Genomic DNA, 13354 nt, shown 5'->3' with positions numbered 1-13354 from the left:
CTGTTTCTTGCTCAACCTCTTTGTTTTCCCATGGCACCTTCATCTCAGGCACAAGCCCCTGAGCGCAGCGAGGCTAAAGCCAGCCTCGCCTTTCCGAGGTGAGAAGGACTTTTTCCATCAAGAGAGTGGAAGGGTCCTGGGTTAATGAAACCTTACGGGGGAGAGGTTTGTCGGGAGCTGTACTTTTTAATTAAGGAAACGTTGCGCTGCTGGAGATCACCTGCTGCAGTATGGACAAAGTTTCTCCGTAGGCGCTGTATGAGTGTCGGGGGGGGACAGGGAGGAGCGGCAGCCCCTCGGGGGCGGTGTGGGGCCGGGCAGCCCCTCTCCCGGCGGGGTTTGTGTCTTTAACACGGCTGGCGGGGCGCCGGGCGGGCGGAGGCGTGGTGAGCCGGGAAGGAGCCAGTTTCCTGCTTCCCCGCTCGCAGCCGAGCGGCCGCGGCGGCGGGGGGAGGCGCTCGCCGCCCCCCCCCCATCCATCCTTCCACATTCCTCCCTCCCTTTTTCCCTCCCTCCCTCCACCCACCCATCCACCCATCCATCCATCCATCCGTCCGCTCACCCACCCACCCCGCCCGCCCTCCATGGGCCGGCGCGGCCGGCGCTGAGCGCCGGGAGGCAGCGCCCGGCGGCGCCCGGCTGCCGCGATGAGCGGCGGGGAGGTGGTGTGCTCGGGCTGGCTCCGAAAGTCACCGCCGGAGAAGAAGTTACGGAGATACGTAAGTCTCAGCCCACCCCATCTCATCCTTACCCCGGCCCCGGGAAAGCCGGGATCCGTCTCCCCCGCTCCCGTCCCCGCTCCCCCGCCGCCAGCCCGGGTGCACCTGCCGTCGCCTCTCCCGGCACCGCGGAGGCTCGGCAGGGCGGGGATGCTCCTTGCCCGGGCGGGGAACGACCGCTCCTGGCTTCCCACCGCTCGGGAAAGGCGGTGGGAGCATCTCCGAGCCCCCGGACTTGTTCCTGTCCCGGGCTGGGGGGGTGGGCGGTGACGGCGCGGCCGGAGCGGTCGCTCGGCGCTGGGGCCGCTCTGGCTGCGCCCCGCGGTGGCCGGGCTCGCCCGGGACCTGCGACGGTCACACCCCCGCCTTCGAAGCCGTCTGTTTTAGGGGAGGCTGGGAGAGCCTTGGTCCGAAGGAGTAAAGGTACTAACGCATCTTGGATCCCCCCCAACATTCCCATAGCAGTCGCTCTCCCCCATCCCGTGCAGGGCTCCTATTAATCATTGAACGTCCGAACCCTTTGAAGATAGCACCAGTAGCGCTTCGATAGCCTTTGTGTCGTTAGCGGCTGAGATCAAACACTTCAAAGAAGTTGTGAAAAGAGGGTCCAAATGCCAGCTCTGTCACATTCCCCACTCACTGAAAGAAATAACTGTTCTCCTCCTGATAGTCCTGCCATGTGCCACGAGCGTTAGCGCTCGGAAACGCGCCGCCGTCCTATGACTCGGCACATCGCTCCCCAGCATGTCAAGGGTCCCACTCTCTGACACCAATGACCTGCCTCAGCCAGCCTTCAGATGACTGGAATGCCGCCTCTGTGAGGGAGCTGGAAGCTGTCCCTTCCTGGGGGAGCACCAGCCAGATCATCCTTTGGTCCTGTTGCTTTTGCTTGCGTGCATTTCGGGAATGGCAGGCAGAACAAGTGCAGCTGGTGTCTCCCCTGTGCCCGTTATTGATTGATGGCAGCATCACTGCCTGCCCTTGGGAGGGAGATGGATGTCTGTAGTCCCGTACTGCAGGCTAGAGCAGGACTGGGTTTGGGTCTGATTTGTGATAGTGTTACTAGCCTTGCCCAAAATGGGCTCTGCCCTATGGACATCAGTGGTACCACATCCCTTTGCATTAGACTGTGTGTCCAGTTGCTCTTGGCAGTCCTTTCCTTGTGTGCCTTACGCTCTTCCAGGGAGTATCAAGTTGGCACAGGGCTGTGGGATGGAACTGCTAGGGAGTCTGGTAAGGTAAACCTGAGTGTTTATGTGGGAAGTATCAAACCCCTAATGAACGTAGGCAGGCTTTGTGGGAGGTGGACAGAATGACTCTGTGCACGCTGAACTGTGGAGGATGCTTTTAGCTTAATGGAGCAAAGCACCTTCCTCCCGCAGAAATCAACTAATTGCTGATCCTGAGTCACCAATGGCCTTAACTCATCAAACATCATTATCTCCCCGGCATCTGCCCCATGAAAGGGTGCTCACATCACTGTCTGAATATCCAGCTTGTGCTCTGGCATTCCAGCAAGAGCTGAATAAATCTGCTAAATGCTGTACATGGAGGGTGTGACACGCCGGTGGTTAGTGCTAATTATCGATGTACATAAGAGTGCTTTTCATCCACATACATCCCAAAGTGCTTTGCAAGCAACCTGTGTTTTCAAAACATCCTTGTTCTCCCAAGAGGAAATGCGGCCATGCCGAGATGTGCCCAGCCATCCCACACAGCCTCCGTGGGGCAGGAAGCGATGCTTGGGCAGATGTCACTCGAGGGGATCTCTGCGCCGCAGCGGTCCCGGCGCTGTGGTCAGTGGGACTTCCCTTCCAGTCACACCAGTTGCACCAGCTTCCTGCATCGGTGGCTGGATTTGAAAGCTCAGTTTGGACTGTGTCTCACTTGGCGGTGCCCCGTCCCTTTGCTTTTTAATGAGTTATTATTGATACTGTATTTATGTAGCTGTGGTGTGCATTCAGGGTGTTGGTGTGTGTGTGGATCAGGTTTTCCTCCAGAGTAGTTCAGAGCAGCTTGCTGGTCCAGAGCCTGAGGATGAAAGCCCAGGCTTTCCTCCTGTAAAACCTGCCTTTGTGCACAATAAACCCACATGGTTGGACTTTGGTTTTCGTGCACAAAAGGTGATTTACGCCAGCTTTTGAACGGCCTCAAAGGGAAGGTGCTGAATCGCTGGCTTTGCCATTTTCCTTATAGCTTCGGTTTATGTTCTGCTTTGAGACCTCAAAGGAGAAATCTCTGGCTGCAGGATGCTGCTAATGGGGTTTGAAGTTCCTGCTCTGGCTGTATTGACACAGGGTAGAGGATAGATTTATTTTTTCTTTGACAAGTGCATTTCAAATGTATGTGTCTGCACATGGGTGTGTTGCTAATGCTGTCCTTGAAGTGCTGTGCTTTTATAAGCCCAGTTTTGCTTTTAGTTTTCAAGTAAATCTATGGCAAGAAAAGAAAGTACTAAATTTTCTCTCTAACTTCCACCCAGGGTGATTGGGAAAAGGGACTCTTCTCCACACCTGGTCTATGCAGCATTAGTCTGCATTTACAGCAATACCTGCTCTGCTTCACTTCAGAGGATTGTGTTTTTGTGAGATTGTGGGACATATTTGTACAACACTCCAGGAAATAACAGTGTTGTGAGTTTCTCATCTGTTGAGGGGCATTCAGATGATCAAACAATGACTGTTTAAAGGTTGAGACAAAGTATACCTTTTTTCAGTCTCATAGCTGCAGACAGGGGTTCATGTAAACTCTGAGCAGTTTGGCTGTAAATGCTACTGTAATATTGATAATAAAAGCTAAGCAAACAACTGAAGGTTAAAAGTAATTGAAGTACCAAAATATCTCTTTTCCCCTCTGTTCTGCTTGGGACATCAAGCTCCCTAGTCCTCTTGCTTAATTGCTTTTTTTCAAACACTTTTTGCACCATCATAGAATGGTTTGGGCTGGAAGAGATGTTTAAAACTCGACTGTCCTGATCCCCTGGCAGTGAGCAGGGACATCTTCAACTAGACCAGGTTCCTCAGAGCCCTGTTCAGCCTGGCCTTGTATGTTCCCAGGGATGGAGCATCTACCACCTCTCTGGGCAGCCTGTGCCCGTGTTTCACCAGCCCCATTTTAAAAAATTTTCTTCCTCATAGCTGGTCTGAATCTACCCTCTTTCAGTTTAAAACCATTCTCCCATGTCCTGTTGCTACAGACCCTATTAAAAAGCCTGTCCCTACCTTTTACCTTTCTGACTTTCATGCATGAAAGGGTCTCCTTGTATGCAGCCACAAAGCACAGAAGCACAGAACTGTCTTTTAATTCCCCTCCTGGCTCCTCCTTAAAACACATGTGGAGGAAAAAAAAAAAAAAAAAAAAAAAAAAAAAAAAAAAAAAAAAAAAAATCCCTAAACAAAACCCTGAGCTTTAGTTGTGACCAGTGAGCTGAGACCAGTGCATGTTGTGCTGGTCCTGTACTGACTCACTGTCTCCTGGTCCTCTCCTGCTGGACGTGCCTGTCTGTTGTCTCCTGTGTTAGACGTGGGTTTAGAGCAGTGTTTTGTGTCTGCCTGCTGCCCGGCACCATGGGCTCGGGGGTGGACTGTCTGGCAGGGAAGCACTGTGAAAAATAAGTGCTGTCGTAGAGCGGCTCAGCTCCCTATCGTTGGATCAGAGTGCTCTGCCTGCTCATTTATGTACCATGAAGTCAGAGTATTTTCTGTCTCGCTGAGATGTATGTCTGCAGATCGGACTAAAACAAAAGCTTCTCGTCGTGTACCGGTTTTAACAGTCCTTTAGTGCTTTGGGTTTGGTTTTTTGGGTTTTTTTGGTTTTTTTTCTTCCCAGCTGGTTTATCTGGGTTTGGCTTTGTGAATCAATGTCGTTCTTACATCAAGCAAAAACAGTTTAATCAAGGTCATTGCAAGAGCTGCTGCTCTCCGACAGGACAAGCAAGAGGAGGGTAAAGAGTTGATTTACTGATTGCAGCCCTATTCCTAGGGGCAACTCCTTGATGGAGGGCTTATTTTGGTTCCTGAAATAGATCCTTCATATCCCACCTGAAAATTCATTGTAAGGATGTCTTCCTTAAATGAGAATGTGGGTTGTGGACTGAAGTAGGACCATTTGTGCAGAGATATCATAGGCTGTCAAGTGGTGGAAATGCCGTGTGGAGTTTGGCACAGTGCTGATTGGGATGAAATTTTATAGGAGGGAGAAGAAAGAACATCTCTTTATTCTGCAGCAAAGTACAAAAGATAGGTATTGTGCAAAATTGTCTCCTTTTTTTTCCCCTCTTCTCTCTAAGGAGTTTTAATTGGTCACTCCCATGCTCAGCTGTGCCATGCCTCATTCAGGATGCTCTACCCACTAATAAAAATAGGAAATAGTTGCAGACACACCAGAGAAAAGCACCAAAAAAATGAGCAGAAATATGGACAACAGAAAGACTGAAGGAAATGGGGTTGTTAAGGGATGAGAGAGCTGAGAGGAGAAATAAGAGTCCTCAAGTATGCCAAAGGTAGCTGTGAAGGGGAAGGGAGTAAACTGTTCTCCATGTCTGGTGATTGGAGGCCAAGAAGTGCTGAGCTTGAACTGCAGCGAGGGAAACAAGTGTAGGAAAAACTTCCTAACCTCTGATTGCCAGAGGAGTGGAGCAGTGGAACAGATGTTTTGGGATGGGCTTGGAGTCTCCATCATGGCAGTTCTGAAGTGCAGGTTGGCCAAACTCCACTTCAGAGAGCTGAATCTGTTTTCAGACAGTGGAATAAATTTGACAAGTTCTCCAGAAGTTCCTTCCAGTCGTGATTTAGGTGAATTTATGGATTTTGAGCCTGGAGGGAGGGAGGGATAGCTAAGAGGTTTAAGGGCAGTAATTGTATCACCTGGATCTCCTGATGGGACTCAGGGAAGTCCTCTGACAAGTTCTTGGTAGAAAGTTTTGGTTGCGCTGAAGTCCATGACTTACTCCATCTGTCACACTGCCTTGCTGCACCCTGCTCCTCCCATGTAATCTCCCAGCTCGATTCCAAAAGACCATCATATATTTTAGCTATTGTCATCTGCCCCGTGATTCAGAGGAGGGACGAACACTTGCTCCACCAGAGAAGGTTTTGCAGGTCAGGGGGTGCATTTTGCTTGCAGAGAGGCAGTGCCTGCCAGCACTCCTGCTACACCAGCTCTCTTGTGCAATGCTGCGCAAAGGTCCCGCTCTCTAACTCATTTCTCTGCTGCATCATTGCTGATGAGTCAAAGCACACGACCTCTTCCCTACAACCTCCTTTTGGGGTCCATATTTTTCGAGTATGGGGCTGCATTACTTCGCCCACTTGTAGCATTTTCTGGAAACATTCAGGTGGTGATTGTCTTTTCATCAGGATAATTGTGATCCAGTAGCAGGCAGATACTTGAAGGATGGTTGTGGGAACGATGGAGTCAAACTATTAGTGATTGTTGAAGGTGACAAAAGAAGGAGCAACAACCACCATCCAGCTTTGTAGGTTCAGGCTGTGTCTTAGGAAAGTCCCTCCAGTAAGAGGGTCATGGTGTAAAGGAGCAGGTTCCCGCAGAGGCTGCAGGGTCTCAGTCTTTGGAGGTTTTCAAGACTGGGCTAAAGAAAATTCCAGCTGACCTGATCTAGTGACACCTCAGATGCAAGGCTGGACTAGAAACCTCCTGAGGTGCCTCTAACCCAACATTTCTTACACCTCTGTAAGGTACAATGTGAAGCCACAAATCTCAGAAGCAGCAGAGCTGTTGTAGCCCAGCTCGCTGTGAAGGTGGACGGTCTTTGTTTTGTTTGCTGCCAACACACTTGCTGGGGCAGCTCTTCAGCTGCTGAAACCAAAACTGGTTTGGTCAGGACTAACCTGTGCATGTTCTGTGGCATTGCATCGATGGAGGTGGACATGCCCACAGAGCTAAGGAGCCCATGTGCTGTGTGGGGGGTGAACCTGGTGTATTTTCCTGGTACTTTGGCTTTGCTAAGACAGCTTGAGTGAATCCTCAGCTAGCTGTCATGACTTCAGAGTTGGCTGATTGTCCTGGCAGCCCACAGTGGATGTAGAAGATTGATGGTAGAAAAGCACAGGTTGAACTAAGAAAGACAAACAATACTTAAGGAAAGTGTGCGAGGAGGCTGGCTTTGTTTCTCTTTGAAAGAGAGTAGAAGTGATACTGAAACAATTTTTTTCCCCTTTTTCTTTTCGCAACTATCAGATGGAAGACATGATGCAAAAGTGTTTACCAGACTGAAGCACATAATTTATAGTAGTGACTCAAAGGCAGAACAAAAATTATTTATCTGTATTACAGTAGCAGCTGAGGCGACTGGGGCTCCATGTGCTGTGTTTGGGGAGATCTGCCCTGAGAGGTCTGGTCTGGTCTGATGGGGAAACCAAGGCACAGAGCAAGTTACTGATTTGGCTCCACTTGTGTTCAGGGTCATTCCCACAGTTGTAAACTCACCTTGGCTTTATGGTATCTACCTGAGCTAGGGGCATCTGAGCTGCTCACGAGCTGCTGAGGATGTGTGAAGCTGTGGAAACAGATTGCAGATGGTCCAGGGAAGTACAGAATGCATCTATCAGGGATTTGGATGATGAGGGTCATCAAGAGTCTTTCTGAGATGAGTTGATCCAAAAGGTTTGGAAATTACTGCCTTTAATATAAATGACCCTTCCTTTCAGTATTCCTTTAAAGTCTTTAAAGTCTCACTTTCCTATCATAATGCTTAGGTGGATCTTTCAGCACTTTACAGTGGTAACAAAATGTATCTCAGGAGGTGGAAGAAATGAGAGAGAGATTTTTATTTACTTCAGGGTCCCCATAGAGCAGTAGCAGAGCTGAAAGACATTTTCCTGCCGTTCTGCGTAGTTTCTCCACCTTGCTGCCAAGTGAAACCAGCTTTGTGGTTATCATGTGGTTATCATGGGTTAAACCACAGCAAATTGGCAGTGAACGTGGGAGGCTCTATAGATGGAGCCAGTGGAGAGCATGGCTAGTGACTGATCTTTAGTGGGGTTCTGCAAGACTCAGTCTTAGGGCCAGTGCACTTCAACATCTTAAAAAATTACTTGTGTGCCGGACTCAAAGGGATACTAAAGAAGTTTGTGGATAGTAATAAGTTGGGAGGAGCTGTTGACTCCATCCAAAGCAGAGAGGCCCTACAGAGAGATCTGGACGAATTAGAGGTCTGGCAACCACCAGCCATATGAAGTTTAACAAGGGAAAGTACCAGATTCTGCACCTGTCATGAGGCATCCCTGGATGTACAGGCAGCCAGGGGAATGAGATTCTGGAGATCAGTGCCACGGAAAAGGACCTGGGGGTCGTGGTGCGCAGAAAGTTGAATGTGTGTCAGTGCCCTGGCAGCCAGGAGGGGCAGCTCTGCTCGGGGGTGCATCAGGCACAGCATCCTGATTTACAGCCAGGCAAAGGAGGGGATTGTCCCGCTCTGCTCTGCACTGGGACGGCCTCACCTTGAGGGCTGGGGCCAGTTTTGGGTGCCGCTGTGTATGAAAGATACAAAGCTGTTAGAGAGCACCCAGAGGAGGGCCACAAAGATGGTGAAGGCTCTGGAGGGGAAACCTTAAAAGGAGCAGCTGAGGGCACTTGGTCTGCTCAGCCTGGAGAACAGGAGACTGAGGGGAGACCTCATTGTGGTCTGCAACTGCTATGGAAGCAGAGGGGCAGGCACTGATCTCTCTGGTGACCAGTGACAGGACCAAGTGAATGGCATGAAACTGTGCCAGGGAAAGTTTAGGCTGAGTATTAGGAAAGGTTCTTCACCCAGAGGGTGGTTGGGCACTGGAACACTTTGGGAAGTTTGGGCACTTCCCCAGGGAAGTGGTCACAGCACCAAGCTTGGCAGAGTTCTAGAGGCAATTGGACAATGTTCTTGGGCACATGGTTTGACTCTTGGGGTGTCCTGTGCAACGCCAGGAGTTGGGCTTCAGTGATCCCTGTGGGTCCCTTTCAGCTCAGGATCTTCTGTGATTCTATGATCACTTTGCTTTCTTATTTGTGATTAGTGACAGAAAAAGCAAATATTCATCATGTGGATTCACAAAAACCAGACCTGAGACCTGAAGAAGAGGTTCAAACCATTTGCATGCTGCCAGGCACACACAGTTGCACCAAGGCGTGCCTGCCACGACCTTGCAGTGCACAAAGAGGATTTCCTCAAGGTCAGTGTGCAAGCCTGCAGAGTGCCATCGTACATATGTCATCAATCATATCTAGTCATAGCACAGTTTAAATGCACACTGTGTTTAAATAGAATTTTTTTTAAAAAATATTTTAAAAGCAGCTTTAGTCAAAAAAATTGTTCTTAGCTGTCTTTAGCCTGCAAGCTGTGCCTTTAAAGGACAGGAGGAAAATCTGAGTGCTGGAAGCATATGTTTCTTGCTGTGTAAGATAGCCAGCGGTGCCTGTTTCTCCAATGAATCTGGACTAAATCCAGCAACCTGAGGGGGAAAGGGGGAAGCTGATTTCATCTCTGGATTTGCATTTTCATATTTGGTTCCTATTTTTTTTTTTTTTTTTTTTTTGAGTTCTTGTGCACTTTTCCTGGAGCAGGTTCTGATTTGGGAAGTCTTGCATCAGTCTGGTTGTCTGCATTATGCTAATACCTAGAAATGAACTTCTCCATCCCAGTGTGAATATTCTCACCCCAAAATTATGCGTGTTCAGGATAGGAAGTTGTCTCTTGGGCCAGATATGGGACATTTTTATTTATAGTTTAAATCTGGTTTTGAGGCAGGACCAGTTGGGAGCAGCTCGTAGACATTTCTTTATTAAATGTTCAGATTGCTTCTTCTTTTCTGTTGCTTCAAAAGCTTTTCTGTCTCTGCCTGCTCCAGACTCCACATGGCCTTTGAATTTTTAAATGCTGTATGTTTGTTCTCTCTATTACAGAAATAATAATCTATTGACAGAAATGGAAGTCTGTTGACTGAGTGATCTTCTTGGGTTTTTTTGGTTATTATTTATTCTTTCTTTTGCTTCCCCACGCCCTTTGGACACATCCAAACTATTTCCATCGTGTATTCTGGATCGAAGATACTGTCCTAATAGCATTTCAGTACTTGTTATGCATCTTATTCCATTTAAACCTGGTATTTTCCAAAGGCGTTTGCTTTGGAAGGCATTTAGACATTTCTTTGGTGGAGTTCCAGGTCCCGCATCCATATGGTAAGATGGAAATAGCATTTTGAGTCAAAGATTTGCGGTCTCCTGGATTGCATGGATTTTCAGTGATTAAGTTTTGCTGATGATCCCAGCTGCTGCCTTGCCCATTCTGGTTCCCCACTGACCTTCAGAACAAGCCAATGGACTTTCCTGTGGCTGCCAAAAGTTGCAAGCTGACTTGCTAAATCCACTTTCTGGCCACTTCACATAATATCCAACCAGGGGTTATGTCTCGTTTCCAAAAGTGACTAGTATGCCTTCGTTTCTCGCCTCTCTCTTGGTGGCTCTGTGGTGTCTTTTAAACTTCCAGCTTTGAAAAGCTGTGTTGCAAGTACATGGGAGCTTTAGTAGTGTGTGCTGCTGTTGAACTGGGCAATGCTTTAGTTTGTCTGCATTTTTTTTAATCTCATAATAATTTCAGTAATGATGCTTAATGGGGTTATTAGTCATTGCTACCGATCTGTTCTTCAGATCTTCATCCACACAGTTATTTAAGGACCTTTTGGCTTTTTTTTTCTTTTTCTTATTTTTTAGGGAGAAATATGTGGTTTTACTGCTCTCTGGATGCTCTTGGTGTGAAACTGTGTCCCATGGAAAGGGGAAGGTTGGCTATGCAATTCAGCTCAGGGTTTCAGTTGTTGCCTCTCCATTTAAAAGTCTCCCTTACCACTCCTGCAGAGGCCATGTCAGCAACTCCTGATCTCCTTTCTTCTCACATTGCTTGCCCACAGGTGCTGTGTTTGAGAGCCGTCCAACACAGGAAGGGGCAAGTACAATAAACCATAGAATCATGGAATCACAGTGGTTTGGGTTGGAAGCAACCTTAAAGATCACCTAGTCCCACCCCCCTGCCATGGGCAGGGACACCTTCCACTAGACCAGGTGGCTCAGAGCTCATCCAACTTGGCCTTGTATATTTCCAGGAGCATCACATCCACAGCTTCTCTGAGCAACCTGTGCCAGTGCCTCACCACCCTCACAGTAAAGAATTTCTTCCTAACGTCTAATGTAAATCTCTCCTCTTTTCTTTAAAACTCTTCCCCCTTTTCCTACCACTGTCTGCCTGTGTAAAAACAAACTCTTCTTCTTTTTTATAAGTACTGGAAGGCCACAATGAGGTCTCCCAAGAGCCTTTTCTTCTCCGTGCCCCTTCCATAAGTGCCCCTCTGTAAATGCCCCTTCTGGCTGATTGACAGCATAAAACAGCTGCTCTACTTCCATGCCATCAACACTGCACACAGCTCCTTTGATTCTGGGTCATTCTGTTGTTCCTAAATAGCTCCCTCCAGATAGGAAGCTCCCAGGAAAACCTCGTTTGCTTTGACCCAAGAAGAATCGATGACTTGAGGCTTGTGTTCTCCCCCCGTCTCGCCTTCCCTGTCCACCACACGTCATGTCAGGCCGGAGTTTCCAGCGGGCTGTGGGGAATAGAAGAGCTCATTGTTTTGGGGGTCAGGGCACAGGGCCAGGGTGGCAGGAGAGAGGGGTGCAGAGCTGGCAGCTGAGCCCCACTGCTACCTCCAACATGGCTTTATGTTATCCACGGGGGCAAGCCTTGCAGACAGTGAGTGCTCTGTGATTGTGGCTCCTTAAAGCCTTTGAGGGTGGGGAATAAATAAAAAATAGAACTGAAAGGAAAAAAAAGAAGCGATGCAGAAGATATGGGATTTACAGACTGACAGGGGTATTTTAGCTGTCCTGACCAGCAGGAGATGCTGAGGAATTATGTAGGCTGGTCCCTGCTCAAGCCTTCAAAATTGCCAGTTGAGGTTTTAACTGAGCCTTATCTGTTCAGGTCCTTCTCTGAGCCCTCTGTGCATGAAGTGAGGCAGGACAGAGAGCAGGAAGTTTTTCTGCCAGTGATCAGGATATTATCCTGAAGCAATGTGTGTGTGGGTGGACCCCTGACACCAGCGTCTTTGGAGAAGGGTGATGAGAGTGATTAGGAGCCTGGGAAAGCTTTACACAACAGGCCTCCAAAGCAGCAAAGGACAGCCACCTTCCAAGGAAAGTGAATGAGAAAGTGCCCTGATAAAAGTCTTCAGGGCTGCTGTCCATGCAGAGGCGGGGCAGCATTTGAGCTTGGTTTGTGGGACTTCTTATGTGAGCACCCCAGGATCCTTCTTCAGGAAGGGGCCCAAAGCATTTTGGCACATCACTGAAGAGAGTGATGTCCCATCCCATCTGGGAACCCATTCTTGGAGAGGTGACCAGATGTGTCTGACCCCTTGGTGTCAAATGCAGATCACTGATGTTAAAGCTTGTAAGATCTTTTTGTTTCTTCATCCTTCAGCAAGTTCTGCCTGTGCTGTTGATGTGCAAAGGTGAAGAAGCTGCCTCCTCCTACCAACTCTGAATTTGCACTTTATAAAGTAGATGAGATATGAATAATGTGAATCTCGGCAATTTTAGAAGTTGATAGCATGAAGAAAACACTGGAAAGGAATAACATTGGTTATTTTGAGGTTTAAAGCAGTTGAACAGTTGAGGATGGGTCTTTCCAAGAGATCGCGCTCTTTCCTTTTCAGCGAGTTTCCACCTGTAATGGGGTGTGCATTGGTCCAAGACTAGCTAGATCCAGCACCACAGCCATAGAGTTGCTCCCAAAGCCATTTTCAGCCGCTGCCTTACACTCCCTTCAAAGTCAGCCCAAGGGAGGGAGGGCCTGGAAGGATAAGGCTGTTCTCCCAAACGCTTGCAAAACATGTTGGCTGAGGCTTTGACTGGGAATCAATCAATACACTTTTTAGCATCAAATCAGTACAGCCAACTGGCGTGCAGATGGGCTGACGTATCATATGCCGTCACAGGGAGGTGTGTTGAGGAGCAAGATTTGAAGACAGTCATGTGTAGAGAAAAAGGTTGCCTGCAAGGTTTATTTGTTTGGGGTTTTTTAATACTGAAGGTGCCTCATGCTGCAGAAGGAAGAGTGTCTTACTGGTTGGTGTCATGGACAGTGCTTTACAAAATACTCTGTGCTTAGGAGTGTGTGTTAGATGTTCACAGGGAGTTGACAATGAGTGTTTGTCTTGGGCTTCATGCATTACTCTGAGCTGGGACTGAAAAAGAGACATAAAGCAAATCCTGACCTGTGCAATGTGTAGGTTGTTCATGATGCTTTTTTATGAGTTTTTGGTTAAGTAGGGTATTTCATGACAATGTTGGGTTGGTGTTTTTTCTCTGTCCATCCTGCTTCTTGGGAAAATCTGCCATGACCAGCTCGGTGCTGTTAAATATTGTCATTAAGGCTTGTGGGATGAAGTGTGGGCCTGTTGCTCTGATACACTTGGAATTTCAGATAGAATTTAGTTGTTGAATACCACTTGGGAAGGACAAACTTCAAGATTTGCATTTGTAATTAAGAAGAGCTTTTAAAGCCGGTTCTTTGCATTTCTTTGTACCTGGAGCCTCCCACTAACCAACCGTAGCTCAGGTTGTGGAGGAAGGTGAGAAGCCAGAATGAC

At 48.3% G+C, this 13354-nt stretch overlaps 1 protein-coding gene across 3 annotated transcripts in view; it reads left to right on the top strand.

The window, feature by feature from the left end:
- Positions 1 to 587: 587 nt before the first annotated feature.
- GAB2 (GRB2 associated binding protein 2) overlaps positions 588 to 13354 on the top strand; it is a 77775-nt gene continuing 65008 nt past the window's right edge. For all 3 annotated transcript variants that reach the window (XR_005699698.1, XM_040057188.2, XM_040057187.2), the window contains exon 1: positions 588 to 719. Coding sequence is in view for 2 of the 3 variants with exons in the window: in XM_040057188.2 (XP_039913122.1) it covers positions 648 to 719 (72 nt within the window). In the remaining variant the exon portion in view is untranslated. The remainder of the gene's footprint in view (positions 720 to 13354) is intronic.

The sequence above is a fragment of the Hirundo rustica genome, chromosome 2 (assembly GCF_015227805.2).
Source record: "Hirundo rustica isolate bHirRus1 chromosome 2, bHirRus1.pri.v3, whole genome shotgun sequence".
NCBI lineage: Eukaryota > Metazoa > Chordata > Aves > Passeriformes > Hirundinidae > Hirundo > Hirundo rustica.
Note: the sequence above shows the minus strand (reverse complement) of the source record. Positions and strands in the feature narration are given on the sequence as shown.